The sequence below is a fragment of the Chionomys nivalis genome, chromosome X (genome assembly GCF_950005125.1).
Source record: "Chionomys nivalis chromosome X, mChiNiv1.1, whole genome shotgun sequence".
Classification (NCBI taxonomy): Eukaryota; Metazoa; Chordata; class Mammalia; order Rodentia; family Cricetidae; genus Chionomys; species Chionomys nivalis.
This window is the reverse complement of record NC_080112.1, coordinates 37,551,108-37,573,991: the sequence shown is the minus strand read 5'-3', so window position 1 is coordinate 37,573,991 and position 22,884 is coordinate 37,551,108. Positions and strand designations below refer to the sequence as shown.

Here is a 22,884-nt window from a genome sequence, read left to right as displayed (position 1 = left end):
GACCCCCAGCTACTGTGCAGCCTTCAAAATTCAAGTCTAGTTGCTCTGCGCTGCTAAGTTTGGGGTCAATTTACTATTAGCACTGAAACTTATAATGGGAACGAACAATATGGACAGCTTTAAACTTCAAACAACATAAAGATATATGAAATGCTTTATGTATTGTACACACTACTCAACTTTCATAAACAAAATCAAGAGTGGTAGAATTCTGTAGCCTAAAATTGAATGGGAAAGATGTGGGAAGACAGAAGGTAGAAGAAGTAGTTGAAGGTTCAAGAGGCCCAGATGCCCAGAAAAGTTAAAAGACAAGTTTCTGTACTCATGCATCATTAAGGGGTATTTTCCTTCCAACTTCATAAACTTTGCATGCATTTTGAAAGTAGTCAACAGGATTCTACATATGGAAACTAAATATGGGTTATTGGACAATAAACAATAAAAGATGATCCCAATGATGTTTATCTCCAAAAAAACCTTATCTCTTAGAATATTTACTATTAAAAGCATTCTCTCTCTCTCTCTCTCTCTCTCTCTCTCTCTCTCTCTCTCTCTCTCTCTCTCTCTCTCTCTCTCTCTCTGTCTCTCTCTGTATGCTGGGAGGTCCTACTGATTGGAGGTTGAAGTCTACCATGGCCTGGCAGCTCTCTCTGAGGTCAGCAACATGGATGCCTCCCCCACCCCCACTCCCGGTGAAAAGCATCCTGTTCTCTACCAGACCTTATTTGGAGACTGTCTTTAGGTCCTGATGCCTATCTTATCTCTAGTATGACCCTTGACGCAGTTCCCTGCAGAAGCTTTACCCTTGCTGCTGCCCATATGGTAACTAGATATTGTGCTAGGAGCATTACAATAGGACCGTGCTTCCACAGATGATAACTAAGACTTGTACTAGGAGCTTTATGATAGGAACACACTATTTAATGCAAATTTTGTGATGCCCTAGCCACTGTCCCCATTCTTTATATCACCCTCTCACTCTGGAATACAGCTGAGCTGGTTCACTGAAGTTATCTCCTGAAGAGCTATATCCATTGTGCTCTCAGGTCGTACAAAGCTCTCTATTTTCACTTCTGTCCCTTGTCCTTGTGGACTGGTGGTGAACAGGATAGAGGAAAATGCCACCCCATGTATGTATGTATGTATGTATGTATGTATGTATGTATGTATGTATGTATGTGTGAGAGAGAGAGAGAGAGACAGAGACAGAGACAGAGACTAAGGATCGAATTCAGAGTCTAGCAAGCATTCTAGTACAGAGCTACTCCCACAACCCCTTTTGAGTATTCTTGATGAGTCATTTCTTATTGAGAACTAGATAGCTGGGACGTTAAAAACCTAGGGCCTTATTTAAACCTTTAGTTTTGGCGGGTTTCCAACCAAACTACTATGGTTGGTCATCAGAGTTGAGTGGAAGTCATAGTTTACCACTTGTCCTGTATGACAGGGATTTTCTGTTACTAATGGGGTGAGTCTGGAAGTTCTGGCTCCCACTAGGCCTTCAATGATACCTCCCTCATTGAGATTAGTAAAAATGACTGAATGGCCTTGACTGATACCACTAGGGAAGGAGGAATTCCCATTATTATCATGTAGAAATGAAAACTATTTCTCTATTAAGTTTTCTGTCACAACCCTTAGATGGATTGAATCATTACTGACTGTGGGGTTAAGTTAAAGTCTAAGCTTCTTACTGCATCTGTGCTGCAGGAGAGGGCAGAGTGACAGCCTAAAGTATTTTTCATGGTGTTTGACTGGAGATGAACAAACATTATCTGAAAGATTTCTGTTTTGATAGGCTTTCTCTTTCCCAGTCACTAGGAAGAATAGGTTTTTCTTATATGTTTTTTTAAAATCATCACTGGCTGGTTGTTTCTCGGTTGCTACCTTTTCCAGTATTAAGTCTGAGAGCAAAAAGAAAATTCAGGGAACACACGGCTGTGTTGTTTCAGAGGTTATGTCTCAAGAACCCTAGATCTTCTGCTATCTTCTTTTGAGCTTTTAAAAGACCAAGGTTTGTGTTTTACAAGCTGCTCAGAACTTTTAGTTGTACTTAATGGGGGAGGGGAGTGGTCATAGGGAAAATTCATCTATTCAATCTTTGTGGGAGTGAAATCTTGGCCAAGACTATCAAATTTAAATATGACAACAATAGAAAGAACATATGAATATATGCATACACATAACTTTGACAACTTAGATCAAACAAACTAAGCAGTTAAAGCACCCAAGTACTAAAAGTTATTCAATATGAACTAGGTAACTATGAAAGATTAAATTTATAGATAAAACACCAAAAAAGCAAATTCAGAGTATTTCACTGGAGAATTCTATCAAACATTTAAGTAAGAATTGGAGTTGGAGAGAGATAGCTCACCAGTTAACGTCTCTTGCAAAGAACCTGAGTTTGGTTACTAACATCCATCTAGCAGCTTACTACCAGATGCTATTCCTGACTATGAGAAATCTGTAGGTAGCATGCCATGCTTAGCTTTAATGCAGGGGGGAAGGGCTTGGTCCTGCCCCAACTTATTGTGCCAGACTTTGTTGACTTCCCAGGGGAGCCCTTACCTGCTGGGGGAGTGGATGGGGGTTTGGACTTGGGGGATAGTGGGGACAGGAGGAGGGATGGGGGGGAATTGTGTACAGAATGTAAAATGAAATAAAAAAATCTGATGCCTATGGCCTCTATATATATATGTATACATACCCACACTCCTCTCTAAATGACAATTAAAAATAAAAATAAATTTAAAAAGAATCAATACTAATTTTATACAGTATCTTCTGAAAACAAAAGGGCAGAATATCCCCCAATTAAATTAAAAATTTTAACATAATACTTTTATTAATTTGAAATTTTTAATATATTTCTGATGTATTTTATTATAGTCAGCCTTCACTCTCCTTGTGAATTCCTCCAAGATCCATCTCCTACCTCCCTCCTAACTTCATGCCCTTTATTTTTGTAGCCCACTGAGTTCAATTTGTGTTCCCCATATATTCATGGGTATGGGAGCATGATCAACCTGCCAAGGGACCATATTGTTAAAAAAAATGACTTTTCTCTAATGGCTACCAACTGCCATTAACTCCTCAAATAGAGGTGGAGGACTTAGAATTCCCTCCTCCTTCCATATCAGGCTGACTGGGCCTTGATCTTGTTCAGGCTTCATGCGGATATTTTCTGAATATGACAGACCGTGGCATTCACAAACTCACAGCAGCTTTGGAAGCCTGCACAAGGCCTCCCCAACTATTTTATTAGGGGTGTTATCACCTCCATAATATAACAATAAAAATACCATGAGAAAAGAAAACAGGGCTTTTTTTCATGTCAGGAATACAGACAAGAAAATTCTTAACAAAATATCATCAGATTATATCAAGCATTATACCAAAAATATTCTAAATCCAAATTAACTGGGTGTCATGGACTGAACTGTGCCATTCCACAGCCAAAAAACCTAACCTCAATGTGACTGTGTTTTTTGAGACAGGAATAGTTAAAGTTAAATGAGTCTACATAGATAAAGCTCTAATCCAATAGGACTATTGCCCTTATCAAAGAAAGAATTGATTCTCTCTACATGTTCACTAAGAAAAGGTCATAATAGCAGGAAGGTCTAATACCCTTATCAGGAGTTAAATCCCACTGGATCTTGATCCTTAGAAGTTCAGCCTTTAGAATTTTGAGAAATAAGTTTCTGCAGTTAAAGGCATCCAACCTATGAGATTTTATTATGCAACCCAAGCTATTATAGGAAGATTTATTTCAACAAAATAAGTCTAGTCAATATTCAAAAACTTCCGTCACAATCTATGATATTAACAGGCTAAAGGTGATAATCCCACATTTCTATCATTTGATACAGAATGAGTATATGAGATGATAAAAATTATAATAGATTAGGAGCAAAGGTGAGTTTCTTCAACTTGATAAGCAACATCTATAAAAACCGTAAAAATTAATATCATGCTTAATACTGAAAGACTAAATGGTTTCTACCTAAGACTGGACAGACAGTAAGAGTCTCTGTTCTCAATGTGATACTGGAAATTTTAGCCACTGCAATAGTCAAAGAAAATAAAAGATGAAGAGATTACGAAGGAAAACAATTTTATTTTCAGGTGACGTGATAGTATATGTAGAAAAATCCCAAGGACCTGAGAATTTAGTGGCTCATGCCTATAATCCTAACACTCAGGAAGCTCAGGTAGGAAGACTGCTCATGAGTTCAAGGCCAGGCTGGGCTATAAGCAAGACCCTATCTCATAAAGTTTGCTTTTTTTAAAGGGTGCTGGAGAGATGGTTTAGGCATTAAGAGCACTGTCTGCTTTTGGAAGACCTTGTTCAATTCCCAGCACCTACATGGATGCCCACACTGTCTCAAACGCCAGTCTCATGGGATCCAAACCTTTTTCTGGCCTCTGTGGACACTGCACCAACAGATATCCAGGTAAAACACCCATACATAAAACAAATAAATACAAATTAAAAATAGTTTTAAAAAGACATACAAATAGGCAAACACCTATATGCATAAGAAATAATTTAAAAAAATTTAAAAAGTGAAATTATGAAATTTATTGAAAATGGATGGACCTAGAAAATATTGAGGTAACCTAGACACCCAAAGACAAATGTTCTGTGTTCTCTTTCATATGTGCATTCTAGCTTTGAAAATGTAGATGCTGTGTTAACCTCGAGTGTCTGTAAGGATCAGAAATCTAGAAAAGTGCCTTAAGGAGGAGGAAATAGTAGGACATAGTAATACAAAAGATAACTCAAACTTAGGAGATATGAAAAAATCCATATGGAAACCTAACTACTAAAGAGTTGGAGAATAGAGAGAAGTGCTGTAAAACTCTTGGACATGATATGGCTACTGCATTCATGAAACCATAGCAACTATGATTAACTTCAGAAGAGCTACAAAAGATTTGGTTCTTCAACGTTCCATCATGGACAGGGAGCAGCTTAGGAAGCAGCACTCTTCCTTTGAGTAATGAGCTATTAGCAGTTAATGGCTACTGGGGAAGAAGATCCATTTTTTTTCAGTGGTGTAGCCAGTAGATGTTGCCTATGCTCTAGTAAATAGCCTTCTACTCATGCTTATATAAGCAACCCTAATTAAGTTTGAAAAATACACACTAAAGCAGGAGGGTTATTTGTTGGGAAGAAGTGCTTCAATAGGAATAGGAGGGGAATTAGAAAGGGAATTAGAAAGTTGTAAATAATCAAAGTATATATGCATAAAATTGTCAAAGAGTAAACTTTAAAAATTAATTCAAGAGATCATACATTTAAATGTAAAGTATAATAACTATAAAATTGTTAAAAGAAACACATGAGAAACTCTTTGAAATTGATGAAAGGTAGGTGAAAATTCATAGATTTGACACTAAAAACATCCTAAAAGAAAAAAAAATGACCTGGAGTAAAAATACCTTTACTTTCTAAAAGACTATTAAAAGAATGAAAAGACAATTTGCATCTATAGTAAGCTGTAAGAAAGTAAATACAAACCACATTTTTTGAGGCAGAGGCTGTCTATCCAAGAACTAGATAGTAGACCAAGCTGGCCTTGAACTACCAGAGATCTGCCTGCACTGCCTCCCAAGAGATAGGATTAAAGATGTGCACTGTCACACTGGGAGCAAACTATATATTTGACAAATGATTCATACTGTAAATGTAAAAATAGTTCGAAGACTCAAACCAATATTACTAACTCAATATTAACAATGCTGTCAAGGTGGCTCCATAATTAAGGACACTTACCACCAAGCCTAATGACCTGAGATTAATTCCTTAATCCCACATGGAGATGGAGAGAATTGACTTCTAAAAGTTATTCCCTCACCTCCACATACAAGTGTGTGTGACTAAAAAATTAAAAAGCAAAAAAAAAAAACCCACAATGAATCAGAAAATGATCAAACATCATGAAGATACATTGCACTAAAGAGAATCAGGTCATATACAGAAGCCAGTCTTGCAGCCATTTGATGATATGGGATCAAATAAGCCTGATACAATAACATAAAACTTAATTTGATTTTATTTTTTGAGTTAGTGTCTCATTATGATGTCCAGATTGGCTTGGAACTTTTGCTTCCTAAATATTGTACACACCAACCTTGTTAAATTTGTCTTTTTTTTTAATTAAAAATATCCACCTCCTTTAAATTTGTCTTTGAAAATATAGATGAAGAAATGTATTCTTTTTCAATATTCTAATATCATGTCACAAAGACTTAATTTTTACTTTTTATTGATTTGTTTGTTTATATTTTTAATTTTTTTTTGTTTTTCAAGATAGGGTGTCTCTGTAGTTTTGGAGCCTGTCCTGGAACTCGCTTGTAGACTAGGCTGGTTTCAAACTCACAGATATCTGACTGTCTCTGCCTCCCGAGTGCTGAGATTAGAGACATGTGCCGCCACCACCAGGCAAGACTTAATTTTTGAAGGTGGCCTACAAAGGCCAAAGAAACCATAGAACAGTTTGGCCCCTGAAAAATATGGTTATTAAGAGTAGCAGGTGCAGCTGGGCGGTGGTGGCGCACGCCTTTAATCCTAGCACTTGGGAGGCAGAGGCAGGCGGATCTCTGTGGAAAAAAAAAAGAGTAGCAGGTGCGATAAGCAGTTATAATTGAGATCAGGTACTTCAAACATAAAGTTCCAATTCTGTAATTGAGCCTCTAAATATGGTTGATTACTACTTAAAGCCAAAGGGGAATATTCAAAGAATCTTACAAAAGTACAAACTCCAGGGGCTAGGAAGATACATTAGGTGGTAAAGTGCATGCTTTACAAACACAAGAACCTGTGTTTGATACACAGGACCCTCATAAAATAAGGAAACAACAAAAAAGAAGCCTGGCATAGTGGTGTGTTCTTCTAATCTCAGCACTGGGAAAATGGAGACAGGCTGATTCCCTGGGGCTTACTGGGAATTCTCCAGTCATCATATTTGGAGAATTTCAGACCAAGGAGACACTGCCTTTAGAAAAGAAAAAAGAACCGGGCGATGGTGGCGCACGCCTTTAATCCCAGCACTCGGGAGGCAGAGGCAGATGAATCTCTGTGAGTTTGAGGCCAGCCTGGGCTACAAGAGCTAGTTCCAGGACAGGCTCCAAACTCTACAGAGAAACCCTGTCTCGGAAAAAAAAAAAAGTATAAGGCTTCTTCCTCTAAGCAGCCTGAGGTGACTTAAATAGTTTACTATTTTCTTGGCCTAGAAAACTGTATAAAACCATACAAATATAGAGGATCAAATCTTTGTGTTCCCTTGAAGCTGTCTAGGTCATCAAGGGCACGCATATCAGAAAAGACTAACTATGTCACTTTAAAAAAGTAATGTGTGCCTTTCTGGTAGTACATTGTACCCAGGTCAAGCAGCGGGGCTGGACTGGGTCTGTGTTTCAAAAACAACGCTGAATTTTTGCTCCATATACTTAAAAGTACAGAGAATAATGCTGAACTTAAGGTTTTAGATGTAGAATCTGTAGTCATTGAACACATACAGGTTAACAAAGTATCTAAGAAGGGCTGTTGAACTTAGAGTTCATGGTCTGATTAACCCACACATGAATGGCCTCTGTCACACTGAGATGATCATCACTAAGAATGAACAAATTGTTTTTAAGTCAGAAGTTGCACAGAATAAAAAGATATCCCTGAAGAAGTACGAACACTTATGGCTTGGGAATAAATTTAGCATAAAATAAATACAAATCAAAATTCATATAAAAAAGATGGATGTCACCTGAAGAATGACATCCAAGGCTGTTTTTGGAACTCCACATGCTTGTACTTAAATGTGCACGTGTGCATACACACACAGACACATACATGCTAAATTCAATTAAGTTCAGCAAATATGATTAACATATTCCATAAAAATTGTTCCCAAAGTGTCATACTTTAGACTATTGGTATAAACAATGTGTGAGAAACTGCTAGACATGTCTGTAATTCCAACACTTGGGAATCCCAGCACAGGAGGTGGCAAGGGGCTACACAGTGATACCCTACGTAGATCAACAAAACAAATCAAACTTAAGCCTCGATGGAGGAAGGTCATTAGTTAAAAAATAAAGAAACTACTTGGCCCTCATAGGTTATAACATAGGTGGGTGGAGTAAACAGAACAGAATGCTGGGAGGAAGAGGAAGTGAGCTCAGACTCGATAGCTCTCCTCTCTGGGGCAGATGCGATGAAGCTCCGACCCAGGATGGACATAGGCTAGAATCTTCCCGGTAAGCGCACCTTGGGGTGCTACACACATTATTAGAAATGGGCTAGTCCAGGTGCGAGAGTTAGCCGAGAAGAGGCTAGATATAATGGGCCAAGCAGTGTTTAAAAGAATACAGTTTGTGTGTTGTTATTTCGGGGCATAAGCTAGCCAGGCGACCAGGAGCTGGGGCGGCAGGAACACAGCTCCTACTACAAAGCCTCACACTTCAGAGTTACCAAATCAAAAACTCTGAAGATATGATTTAAAAGTCTTCTTTGAGACTAGTTTCACTATGTGTAGCCATGGGAACTTGCTATGTAGTAACAGAGATAAGTTTGTCTGCCTCTGCTTCACAAATACAGGGATAAAAGGCATGTACCACCATGCCTCCAGCAAGAAATCTGCTTTAACAAATCTTTCAGGTAAGCAAAGGAAATATATATTACAAAATTACTGATACCTTCTAAGAAATTGAAAATACAATCTACCTATCAAGAGCAACCAGTTCTGAATTTCGTTAAGGAATTTATATGATCATTAATTAATTTAGTAGCTTACCTTGATCAATTAAAATTAAGGGCTTTATAAGATAGGCAAAGAACTATGGGAAACGGAGGGTATTTACTAAAAATTACAACATATAAAATGGTAAATATCCTAAACTCTCAGAAGAAGTATTAGAGCAGAGTGCTCATATGAATTAGGGAGTATATGTCTCTGTGAGAGGAAACTAACTCTCAGTGTCTAAATTTACTCTTATTAAACCATCCTAATTTTGTTGTGCTACTTATCAGATAGATATAATTTTTTTTTCTTTTTTTTTTGGTTTTTCGAGACAGGGTTTCTCTGTGGTTGTGGAGCCTGTCCTGGAACTAGCTCTTGTAGACCAGGCTGGTCTCGAACTCACAGAGATCCGCCTGCCTCTGCCTCCCGAGTGCTGGGATTAAAGACGTGCGCCACCACCGCCCGGCAGATAGATATAATTTTTAAAGTAGTACATTCTCCACTTGCAAAAATTAAACTCACCCCAATAAAGTATATTTGATATACTGACTTAATATCAAGGCCAAACATTGAGGTGTTTCAATAATCCTTGGAGTGTTAATGGAAAATACAGTACTAGGGTCATTATATTTATGTAAAAAATATGACAGCAAAGACATGAAAATATGCCCCTCTCTCTTCTTTTTCATTCTTGGTATTACTCTGTTTAGGAAGTAGGAGATGGTATAATGATAAGCAAGTGAAGCTTGGAACGTGTGTTAAACAAGAAAGGGTTTGGGACTTTTCCTTAACTGAGTGTGGGGTGCCTGGGCCTGCATTCCTAGAAGTGATTCAATAGGCACTTCTAGAGCATTAGCAGGACGTATGAACATGCTGACAAGAGTAGAGAAATTAGGGATGTTTATCTCTAGCCTTTAAGAAACTAACATGTGCTAGGTGGTGGTGGCACACACCCTTAATCCCAGCACTCGGGAAGCAGAGGCAGGTGGATCTCTGTGAGTTCAAGACTAGCCTGGTCTACAGAATGAGTTCTAGGACAGGCTCCAAAGCTACATAGAGAAACCCTGTCTTGAAAAACAAAACAAAACAAACAAACAAAACAAAATAGAAAGAAAGAAACTAACATGTATTAGGCATGATGACATATGCTTGGAATCCCAGTACTCAGAGGGCTAAGGCAGAAGAACAGTAGTTTGAGGCTATTCTGGGCTATACAGTAAGTTCAAGGCCTGCCTAGGCTACACAGTGAGACACTATCTCAAAGTACTTTATTAAGTAGTAGAAATAAATGTAGAATGAGATTTATACTTTCTTACAGTAACCAACACGTTCTACAATTCCTTCATCTGGAGCTGTGTGTTCTATTTATTAATTCTTACATTCTCTCAGACTTATACTGAACATTCTACTTCACGTCAGACTTGTGTAGAACACTGGGAACACCAAAATCAGTAGGATAAAATGGTTTCTAAAACCAGTATTACTTTGAAGAGCTTACAAATTCCTCTGGAATAAAACCTCTTTTCCACAAAATCAGTCTTTCTATCTTAACTGTTTTCGAGTCTTTAAAGTGAAGGTTATGTGCTTACAGTCACCCAACTATTCTATTACTCCCTTTTCATTTGAGTTCCTGTTTTAGAAGCTATATGCTTTGGCTAGTTAGTAGTAGTACCATCACTAATGAGACTCCACTTACATTGAAGCAATTTCCTATGAGAAAGTTAACTCTTCAAAGACTAATAAATGCTACTGATGGCTGAGTCAGATATGTAAATCTTGGGGAAATCTTTTCCTAATTTTAGATTGGACTTCAGAGCATTTCATCTTATAAATTTCTTAGATAAATGAGCTGAAATTTATTGATCAATCACAACCTGGTTTAATAGTTAGGTTAACTTTGTATGTTAGAAATGTGTAGCTACTCCTCAGTTTCGCCACAAGAAAACACACAAAAAACTAAAAGAGTTCTTTTCCTAAGTCAAAGTTGTAAACATGCCAATACCGGAGAGAAGGTGTTGGAACAGAGTCTGGATTGGCTGGTACTTGTACTCCCTTTTCCCACTCTTCTTTCCATGTGTCAGTAAAGAGGTAATAGCTGTCAGGATTAACATGGTGAGAGTCAGGAATTTTCATCGCACTGATGAGGTCCTTTCGGAATACCTGGGAAGACACATCGCACATACTTTAAAATCACTATGAAACTGATACTGTTTAATGTTCTTTTAAAAACAATTATCCATGTTCAATATCTATTTCTATTAGGAGAAACATCTCCTGATTCCTAAATGGGCATGACAACTTCTGTTTGGGAAGATTTGGCATACTGACTGGATTTAAATGAAGGGTAAAAGGAGTTCTTCCAGCATTTTTTGGCTCCTTGAATTTAAATAAACAATTGTAGGTTATTCCAAAGAAGCCTTTTTATTTTAATAAAAGAAACAATCATTAACTCTCTTAAAGTAACACATATCTCCTGATAATTTACAATTATTTAGGCATTATCTCATTTAAAATTTTACTTAGAAATAATTATACCACCATGGCCTACAGTCTTAAATCCTGTACAAAAAAATTATAAAAATGACACAGCATTCTTATGTATTCTTCAGTTAGTTTTACACAATATTAACATCTTAAATACAGGGTAAATTGCTCATTTTTTTTGTTTTGTTTTGACACAGGGTCTCATTGCATAGCCCTGACTGACCTCGAACTTGCTAGGTAGACCACCAGTTTGGCCTCAAATTAAGTGATTCTTCTGCCTCTGGATCTTAGTGTTGGGCCTAAGGGCATATGCCAGCATGCCTGGCCTTAGAATAAATTTATCTAAACCAGAAATATTTTTATTTAATTTTGAAAAAAGATCACACTAGCTAAGGTTGATCTAGAACTTGCAGGAATCCTCCTACTTCAAGCCTTGTAATTGCTGGGATTACAGGCCCAAGTTGTTACACTGGCTCCTAAACTAATAAATTAACATTACAATATACTATTGCCTAATCTATAGACTTCAATTTTCACCATTTTTCCTTAGCGTCTTTTTGCTTTGGAGTTCAACCCAGGATTTTGTATTACAACATAGTTGTACCTTCCTAGAATCTTCTAATCTGTGACAATGTCTCAATCTTTTCCTGTCTTTCATGACACTTGAAGAGTATTTGTAAGATATTTTGGAGTGTGTTCTGCCAATTGGGATTTGTCTGGTATGTTCTTACTGGTTTGAGACTATACATGTTTGGGTTTTAGGCTTCTTTTAGTAAGAGTATCACAGAAAAACTGCTGTGTTCTTATGTTAATATATCAGAGATGTATGTTGTTAAATGTCTTCTTTACTGAAATATGACTACTCAGTTCAGACGGTATCTTGTCAAATTTCTTCAGATGTTGTCTTACTGGTTTTCATTGCTGTTAGGTTAGCATATTTTCCTTTTGTAATGTAAATATCTTAGACTAGACACTTAGAAGCCTAAAAATACCTTGCTTCTCAAATTGTAATAGTTGCTTGTTTCCTATTTAAAGGAAATTATTGATGTCTTATAAAAATATTTTATCTTATTCTGGATATGTACTTTCAGGGTACCTGAGGAAGGTATATTCTTTACTGTCTATTTTGGCAAAAATACAATTTGATAGATATTAGTTAGATCTACTTTACTATGTATGTGCTTTAGAACTTCTATTTTCTGATTTGTTTTCATTTACTTAATCTGTCTGATACTTTAAGATGTATTCCGTTTAACTTTTCCGCCTGTGGTGCTGGACATTCAACCCTGGGCTTCACATCTACCACTGAGCTGCTTTATCCATTCTCCCATTTTTTTTTTTTTTTTTTTTTTGTAAAGCAGGACTTAATACTGTAGTCCAGGCTGGTCTCAAACTTGAGGCAATCCTCCTGCCTTAGCCTCCTATGTATTATAGACATGAACCACCGTGCATAATTCTTCAACTGTATCATATTTTACAATTACATGCATTATAGTTTTCTATGTTTCTTTCTCCATCAGATGCGCATTTTTTTTACTCACATGCAAACACAAGTGCATGTTTGTGCACCTAGAGATACATTACACTTCAGAAAGTTGATAGTTTTATTCTAGTTATCTTTATACTCAAGACTTTATTTTAGCCAACTTATCCATGTTTTTCACTATCAGTGAATTACTCAAGGGTAAGAAGGATATGAATAAGTATGATGTGGCAGGTAAGAGACTCCTAGTGAAGGATTATTGGAGTCAGAGGGGTCAGGTACACCACAAGAAAACCCACAGAATCACTAACCTGGGCTCAGGGGCTCACAGAGTCTGAACCAACAACCAGGGAGTCTGCATGGGACTGACTTAGGCCCTCTGCATATATGTTACATTTGTATAGCTTGGTCTTCTTGTGGGATTCCTAACAGTGGGAGCAGAGGCTGTTTCTGACTTTTTGCTGGCGTTTGGGATCATCATCCTCATACTGGGCTGCCTTGTCCAGATTTCAACTTGATATGTCATATTTGGTTGATATCTACGGGAGGCCTGCCCTCCTCTTAATAGAAATTGAGGAAGAGTGGATGGGGGGGGGCAGAGGGGATGTGGGAGGGGGACTAGGAGGAGAGGAAGGAGAAGAATGAGTGACTTGGTTGTAAATAAAGAACTAAAAAATTATGTAGGATCTAAATATATAAATCCAAAATATAAAGTAGGGTGGAGATGTAACTCAATAATACAGTACTTGTCTAGCATGCACAAGGCATAGGTTCAATATCTAATACTTATGAAAAACCTAAAATATAAAGCAAATACATATAAGCCCATATTAACAAATTATATAATTAATTTTTTTTCATTTATTTATTGAGTACACATGGTGTGTGTGTGTATGTGCCACAATTCAAGTATCACGGTCAGAGGACAACTTGCTGGAGTTGGTTCTCTCTTTCTACCATGTGACTTCTGGAGGTAGAATTAGGTTCTTAGATTTGGCACCAAGTGCCTTTACCCACTGAACCATCTTATCAGCCATATATATATATATTTTTTTTTTCGAGACAGGGTTTCTCTGTGGTTTTGGAGCCCCTATATATTTTTTTTAAGTCAGTGAGAAGATATAAATTTCTACAGAATATTATCAAATGTATTTGTTAACTCTTTCCTTCAGCAAGTGAATCCTTGCCTAACATCATTCCTATATTTTAGTATACCAGTCTTAGTGAAAAGAACAACATAAAGGGAGAAAAAAAGTAATGTTATACTGGAGAAACCTCATGTTAATCAAATAATAATCCTTGATATAATGTGACAAGAAGGGCTCTTCATCCCATTATATCATTCTCCCAAAACTTAATTATAGTCTAATCATAAGACAAATATGGGACAAACCCAAACTAAAGAAAATTCTATTGAACACTCAATATTGTTCTTAAATGTTTTTTTTAAGATTTATTCTCATATGTATATGAGTGTTTTGTCTGCATATATGTATGTATAATACATGTGTGCCCAGTGCCCGAGAAGGTATCAGATCCCCTGGAAGTGGAATTACAGATGGTTGTGAGCTTAACCTAAATCCTTTTAAAGAAAAGCCAGTGTTCTTAATTGTGAGCCATCTTTCCAGTCCCCTCCACTCCAGTTTTTGTGCATTATATTCCCTAAGTTTTTCCTGTATGGTAGACACATAAAAAATACCCTGACATTCAACCAGGCGCACAAAGATCCCTGACAAAATAATAAAGGGAGATGGTGACAACTGAGAAAGGAAGAAATGCTCTCTGGTCGATATATCTGAAAAATAATACCCATCAGTTACTCTATTTTTGTGAGAATGAGTGGAACCTATGATTTGCTTCTAACCATAGACTACTGCAAATGTTTTAGAAGATAAAACAATTAAAAAAATGCTGATGTCATATAAAATTTCAGTTTAGCATATGGGATAGAAAGATTCTCTTTGTTGCCTCTGAGAAAGTGGCCCTGTTGTGAGAGAAGGCCAAATTGCAAGAAAGTATAAAATCTTTTAGGTACTGGGTGCTTTCTGTCAAAAGACTGCAAGAAAACAAGGATTTCAAGTCTTTCAGCTTCAAGGAAAGGAATTCTGCCTATAACTTGAAAGTGAATTCTTTTCTAATCTCCACTGAGAACATCCCAGTGAACACAGAGTTTGCAGCCTTGAAAGACTATGAACACAGAATCTAGCCACACTCAGTACAGACTCCTTACTCACAGAAACTGAGATAATAAATGTATACTGTTTAAAGCCATAAATCTTGTGATTATTTCCAATGCAAGAACAGATAACTAATGCACTCTTTTTTCTTTTCTAGCCAAAAATGTTTACTCCTAGTAAAACTGAAGGAGCACAGGGTCAATTTTTCATAATTTAATTTCCACTGAGGAAAGTCTGTATGATCCACTAAATGCAAGTACAATTCTGATAGTTTGATGATCTTGGAGCAGATGACCAGCATCAGAGAAATGAGCTAGTAGTATTTGAAAAGCTGTCAGGACTCAGGCCTTCCCTCTCCAAATACAACCTCTTTACCTAGCCTCTTCTTGCACTATCTCCCATCCTCTAATGTAACTTTTTTCGCCACTAGGCTATAAGAGTTTGAGATACTTCATAGATCTCCAAGTCTAGCTCTCTTTGATTTCCTGGTTCGGGGAGGACTGCTGTAGAGCTGGGAACTAATTCCTCAAATGAAATCAGTGTTAAGAGAGTGTCTGGGTCCCTGGCTAGAGGGCCCTACTCTCTAGGCCCTTGCCCTTGGAGGTACATCTGTGCCCCACCCCCACCCAGAAAAGTTCCAGAGGCCTGGGAGGAGACTCCCCACACCTGCAACCGTCCCCTACTGCATCTGAGACCATCAGAGCCTTGGCCCCACTTACACTTTGAGAGGTGAGTGTCTGGATTCCCAGCTGGAAGGCCCTACCCTCTAAGCCCTAGACCTTAATATTAATCTACACACCTATAAATACCTGACGTTTGACAAAAAAGTTAAAATTATACAATGGAAAAAAAGAAAGCATCTTCAATAAATGGTGCTGGCATAACTGGATGTCAACATGTAGAAGAATGCAAATAGATCCATATCTATCCCCATGCACAAAACTCAAGTCCAAATGGATCAAAGACCTCAACATAAATCCAATTACACTGAACCTAATAGAAGAGAAAGTGGAACGTACACTTAAACGCATTGGCACAAGAGACCACTTCCTAAATATAACCCCAGTAGCACAGACACGGAGAATAACAATAGGTAAATCAGACCTCCTGAAACTAAGAAGTTTCTGTAAGGCAAAGGACATGGTCAACGAGACAAAACAGCAACTTATAGAATGGAAAAGAATCTTTACCAACCCCACATCTGATAGAGGGTTGATTTCCAAAATATACAAAAAAAAAAAAAACCTCCTAAAGAAACTAGATATCGCCGGGCGGTGGTGGCGCACGCCTTTAATCCCAGCACTCGGGAGGCAGAGGCAGGCGGATCTCTGTGAGTTCGAGACCAGCCTGGTCTACAGAGCTAGTTCCAGGACAGGCTCCAAAGCCACAGAGAAACCCTGTCTCGAAAAACCAAAAAAAAAAGAAAAAAAAAAGAAAAAAAGAAACTAGATATCAAACTACAAAATAATCCAATTTTAAAAATGGGGCACTGAACTGAACAGAGAATTCTCAACAGAGAAATCTCAAATGGCCAAAAGACACTTAAGCAAATGCTGAACATACTTAGCCATCAGGGAAATGCAAATCAAAATAACTCTGAGATACCATCTTATACCAGTCAGAATGGCTAAGATCAAAAACACTAATGAAAGCGTATGCTGGAGAGGATGTGGAGTAAGGGGAGCACTCCTTCATCGCTGGTGGCAGTGCAAACTTGCTTAGCCACTTTGGAAATCAGTATGGCAGTTTCTCAGAAAATTGGGAATCAATCTACCTCAAGACTCAGCAATACCACTTTTGGGTATATACCCAAAGGATGCTCAATCATACTACAAGGACATGTGCTCAATTATGTTCCTAGCATTATTTATAACAGCCAGAACCTGGAAACAACCTAGATGCCCCTCAACCGAAGAACAGATAAAGAAAGTGTGAGATATATATATCATATATATGGATATATATCATATATATACACAATGGAGTACTACTCAGTGGTAAAAAACAATAACATCTTGAAATTTGCAGACAAATGGATGGAACTAGAAAAAAAACCATCCTGAGTGAGGTAACCCAGACTCAGAAAGACAAACATGGTATGCACTTACTCCTAAGTGGATATTAAACATAAAGCAAAGGATAATCAGTCTACAGTCCACAACCCCCGAGAAGACAGGAAACAAGGAGAACCCTAAGAGAGACATACACGGATTCCCCAGGAGAGGGGAAGTAGACAAGATCTCCTTCATAAACTGACAGCATGGGGGAGGGTATTAGGGGAGTGGGTAGGAAAACATGAGGGTTTGGGAAGGTTGAGTTGGGTGAAGGACAGAGAGGGAGAGCAAGGAAAGAGATACCTTGAAAGAGGGAGCCATAATGGGGTTAGCGAGAAACAAGGCACTACGGAAATTCCCAGGAATCCACAAGGATGACCCCAGCTAAGAATCTAAGCAATAGTGGAGAAGCAACCTTATCTGTTCTTCCCCTGTAATCAGATTGATGACTATCTTAATTGTCATCATAAAACCTTTATCCAGTAACTGATGGAAGCAGATGCAGAGATTCACAGCTAAGTACTGGGCTGAACTCCTGGAGTCCAGTCATAGAGAGGGAGAAAATATTATGAGCAAAGGAGTCAAGACCATGATAGGGAAACCCACAGAAACAGCTGACTCAAGCTAGTGGGAGCTCACTGACTCCAGACTGACAACTGGGGAACCTGCATAAGACTGGACTAGGCCCTCTGAATATGGGTGACAGTTGAGGGGCTTGAGTAGTCTGTGGGGCCACTAGCAGTGGAATCAGGATTTATCCCTAGTACATGAACTGGCTTTTTGGAGCCCATTCACCTTGTTCAGCCTAGATTGTTCAGCCTCAAGTGATGTGACAGAGTTTGTTGACTCCCCATGGGAGGCCTCACCCTCTCTGAGGAGTGGATAGGGGGTTGTGGGTTTTGGAGAAGGTAGTGGGAGTGAGAGGATGGGAGAGAGGAATTGGGATTAGTATGTAAAATAAAATTGTTTTAAAAATAAAAATAACTCCAGTCAAACAAAAAACAAAAAAAGAAATCAGTGTAAAAATTACCATCTCATAAAAGAGAAATGAAGTATTTCTTAGAAACTAAGTACAATTACCAGAAAATGAGCTTATCTATCCAGTGGTATATATTTTACTTTGCACATTTTCAAATTCTGGGTATTGTAAGTATGTTGGAAGAAGGTAGATATTGGCTTTTAAATGTGAAATTAAATATTTAATCTCACCTCAGCAGACTTCTTATGTTCCTTGGGATTTTTTGACATCTTCCTATACATTAAGCTAGAAGTAAAGGAAGTAGAAGGACCTACAAAAGATAATTAGAAAAAATACTGAAACATATTAACCACTACTTTAAATAAATGTCAACTAGATATATGAAAGACAGGAGATCACATAGGTATCATACTAATGAAGAAAAAATTCAATTGTGCCCAAGAGAGAGAATCTTAATGGAGTTAAACATTAGTGACCACCCAGACTATAAAAGCTTTAATAATGACTGTAAAGATTCAACTTGGTGTTAATCCTAATTCATGTTCTGCCAGGAGAAAAAGATCTATCAACAAACAACCACCACCCCCCAAAAAAATTACAGAAAAACTAAGAATGTGGTACAAATAATCTTTTAGCACTTACCTAAAGGTACTGTTAAGGCTTTAAACAAATCAATGTTTGACCCACAACCAAATATTTAGCACCATAGTTATAATGAAAATCAGGATCTATAGTTTATATTCCCAATACTTTTTTCTTCCTTTCAGGAGAAGTTCTACAGTTTATTCTCAAGTCAAAGAAGATATCCTCAGTTGGCAAAGATACACAGGTTACTAGCTAGTTCTACTCACACTCATCTGAACTCTCACTGCTGCTGAAAGGTCTCTGTCGTTTCATCATGGTGCATCCTAGGAAAGAGAACAACACTGAGTGAAATGATCAATATATACTTGTCCTAGATGTCAGCCCACATTGAGAGGCTGACATTAAAGAACTGCTATGAATTCAAAGCCAGCCTAAATTATAATAGTGAGACTATCTATCCCAACAAATTAATTCAAAGAATTCCAAAGGCTGAGTGAGACTGTAACATTAGTCCAAACTACAAATGCTGAGTGGTACACTGCTGGCCAGAATCAAATTAGGGGGTATCAGCTGAGTGATCTCCAGTTAGAGACCCCAATAAGAACATGAAAAGAAAAAGCAGTCATGAAGGCGTAACTTTCAAAGGCCTAGGCTGAAAGGCATAAAAAAATGGCTGAAAGGAAACACACCTCATCTTTTAAGAGAATGACCACACAGCCTTTCTTCCTGCTCCTTTTCCCTTTTCCCTGTTCCTATTTTCCAAACAAGAAGCCTAATCTATGCCAGGCAGTGGTGGCTCGTGCCTTTAATTCCAGCACTTGGGAGGCAGAGGCAGGTGGCCTCTGTGAGTTCGAGGCCAACCTGGTCTACAGAACAAGTGCCAGGACAGGCTCCAAAGCTACAAAGAAAAACCATGTCTTGAAAAAAATTGGTGTGTTGAAAAAAAAATCAAAGGGAAAAAAGAAACCTATTCTAAAATATCTCTATGTACATAGTAAGCTTTCTTATAAAAAGTTCCAATATTGTGAAGCTTTGGACTACATCTTCTAATGCTTCAAGTGTCCTTCCCTGAGTGTTGTTAATAACAGATTGAATCTATCACCTTTCTGAAAACATACTTACACTAGAGTTAAGGAAGACACAAACACTTAAAATGAGAAAGTGTAACATCTGTCTTCAGGTCATAGTGTTGTGTTGAACAGCAAGGAACAAATTAAGAATGGGTGATGCTGAGGAAGCCAAAAAGATTTTTGTTCAAAAATATGAGAGGAAGACAGATCTGCTGGATTCTCTTCCACAGATGCCAACAAGAACAAAGGTATCACCCAGGGAAAAAATACACTAATGGAGTATTTGGAGAATCCCAAAAAGTACATACCTGAAACAAAATTGATCTTTGCTGGGATTAAGAAGGGAGATAATAGCTTATCCTAAAAAGGCTATTAATGAGTAACACCATATATTGTGTCTTGTGGCTTTTAATGTGTACCGTAATTTAATTCATACACCAGAATTTAGATCATGAACATCTAACAATGCTTTTATTGGACCATTGTGATTTAAATAAAATTGACTCGCAGTAAACTGGATATGATGTTTCTAAAAACAACAATTTCAATTGGCATAAATACTGTTACTGCTTTCTCAAGATAGGGCTGGACTTAATTAGCAATGCTCAACTTTCCACAAAGTTGGGTTGTTACCTCAAAACCTACTGAAAGATTTTATTTATTTATTTTTATTCTTTTTTTAATTAAAATTTCCACCTACTGAAAGATTTTATACTTAGATTTATATAACTGACATTTGACTCTATTTGACACTGGGAAGATTGTCACTGTCTCTGAACCAAGCAGAAGTTACCTTTCAGTTTGTGTTCTCTGATTTGTTACAGACAATGGTTAAACATCAGGAAGTAACTGTCTATTCTTAACAATGTCAATTAAATTAGAATTCCCTATGTCAAAGGATACTGCCTTTGACTGCTGAGAGGCATTTTAGTGTGGTTTATGTATAATATCATATATTTAATACTTCTTTAAATTAAACTAAGATGATTTAAAAAGAAATCAGCAACTTGGGCCCTTACTTTTAAATTCTTTATTATCTAAAACTAAGATGTAATTCAGAATTGCCTTAAACACCCATTCAGAAACACACAAAACTGGAACTACTATATATGTGATTGGTAGCATTCTTTGCCACTTTATTAAATGGAAAGATTAAGATAAAGGAGATAGTTTGTAAGTTGTCAACAGCAAGAAGTTAATTAAAACAATCACAGATCATGAATAAAGAAAAAAACAAACACTTAAAATCATGAAATATTAAAAACACAAAGTAGAATTGACTTTTGTCAGTTAAGGAATGACAGTCACAGAAAAAAAATGTAGTACGCACTACAAGGATTCTAAATATAAAGACTAAAGATACTGACTTCAAGCCACTCACAATCTACCAAGGTGGTAGAAGTTCAAGTCCATGGCCACTACTGTGTAACCATGGGCAACAAGAGACACAAGACTTTACGTTAAAAGGCTTGTCCAGTTCTACTTCTGGCATAATTGTATATGGAGTTCTGGGGACTCATTTCTTAATAAACCATAATAGCCAAACATCAGAAACCTCTAGAAATGGTCTTAAGGGCATATAGCAAAGGAAGGAACATCTGTTCAAGATAATCTACTAAAACTCAAAGTAAATAAATGTCAATCTATGGCATTTGACCTCAATTCATTCCCTGTCTCTAGCATAGACCTCATGCCAGACTGGTGCAGCTAAGAACACAGAGCTTCCTCTTCCCTAAATGCCAGTTGGAAGTCTTTCTTCCTGGGAGATCAGTACCATCAATACTGTTTATTCTGTCACCAGTTACTAAAAGGTTGTGTGGGGCAGACTCCTTTTTTTCTACCTAGTCCTCAATCATGGGATGGAGACAATGCCTTGGGTGTGGTGCCACTAAAAATATTGAGTCCTTGATTGTCTTAGTCCCAGCTTGAGGGGGTTGAGATTCTATAGGAAGGCAAGCTCAAGAGACATGGAGCTACCATTCAGAAGGACATTGCTGTGATTATTCCCCAATAAGGGAAAAAGGGAAGTCAGAATAGAGGGCTCTAATTCTTCCCCCAGTGGATATGACTTAATTTTCAAACGAGTTATGGCAAGTTCAAGGATAGGTTGTCAAATACACCAAAGCAAACAAGAAGAAAAGAGGGGAGGGAAGAGTCTCTTGGGAATCAGAAGAAACCTCTCTCTACAGTGTTGGGATTACATCCAAGGCCCTGTATATGCTCTGCAAGTACTTTACTACTGAGGTATACTTATTCCACTCCAGAAGAAATCTCAAGCACCAATTATCAGGAACTATATCTTCAAAGGAGTGCTAATTTGATCTTACTGGTCTGTGTAGCAATTTATACCCCAGGCAAGATGTATTGAAAATAGCAAAACGGGGGCTCCAGAGACGGATTGGTGGCTAAGAGCATTTCCTGCTCTTGCAGAGAACCTGGTTTCAGTTACCAGCATCCATATGACAGCTCACAAACATATGTAACTCCACTTAAAGGGGTTGTGATGCCTTCTTCTGGTCTCTGTGGGCATCAGGTATGCACATGATGTATATACATATATACAGGCAAACCAATACATCTAAAATAAAAATAAATAAACATTGTTTTAAAAAGCAGCAGAAAAAATAGCTATCAATGAGTGGAGTTTAAAAGTGAAATGTGTGACTGGGTGACACACACCTTTAATCCCTGAATTTCAGAAACTGAGGCAGGTTGCTCTCTAGGACTTCGAGGCCAGCCAGGTCTACATAGTAAGTCCTAGGCCAGTCAAGGCTACTTAGTGAGACCCTATTTCAAACAACAATCATAAAAATAAAAGAAAATGGAGTGTGGTTAGGGAAGGGAAGAGACAAAGGAACACTTCTCAAAAACACCATCTCCCTAGGGTGACTATGGGCATAAACCAAGACTATACTTCTGAGGCTACATTAGAAGCTTTATACTTCAAGTTAAGGGTTGAGGATTAGTAAATGAACTTCAATAAAATAATTCAGCTACTCATAAAAGAAAGAAAGAAAGAAAGAAAGAAAGAAAGAAAGAAAGAAAGAAAACAAGCAAGCAAATAACAAAGCTCTGTGTGTGTGTGTGTGTGTGTGTGTGTAATCACTATCACTGAAAACATTCAGTTTCCAACAAAACTGGTAAGACATTCAAAGAAACAAGAAAGAATAACCAAAAACAGCAAAAAAGGTAAGCAACAGAAACTATCCAAGAAAGAAACATGTAATGGGAATACTAGCAAAAACACAGGAAAAGGAGAATACCCTCCCTGCCACAAACTTCCTAAATTACTGGAAAACATTAAT

General features: G+C 37.6%; 1 protein-coding gene across 3 annotated transcripts in view; it reads right to left on the bottom strand.

Annotated features, from left to right (window-relative positions):
• Nucleotides 1–22,884, bottom strand: part of Jade3 (jade family PHD finger 3) — a 144,777-nt gene that overhangs the window by 46,670 nt on the left and 75,223 nt on the right. For all 3 annotated transcript variants that reach the window (XM_057759900.1, XM_057759902.1, XM_057759901.1), the window contains 3 exons: nt 18,776–18,832; nt 18,155–18,234; nt 10,750–10,907 (listed from right to left, as the gene is read on the bottom strand). In XM_057759900.1, coding sequence (XP_057615883.1) covers nt 10,750–10,907; nt 18,155–18,234; nt 18,776–18,824 — 287 coding nt within the window. In that variant the 5' untranslated portion in view covers nt 18,825–18,832. The remainder of the gene's footprint in view (nt 1–10,749; nt 10,908–18,154; nt 18,235–18,775; nt 18,833–22,884) is intronic.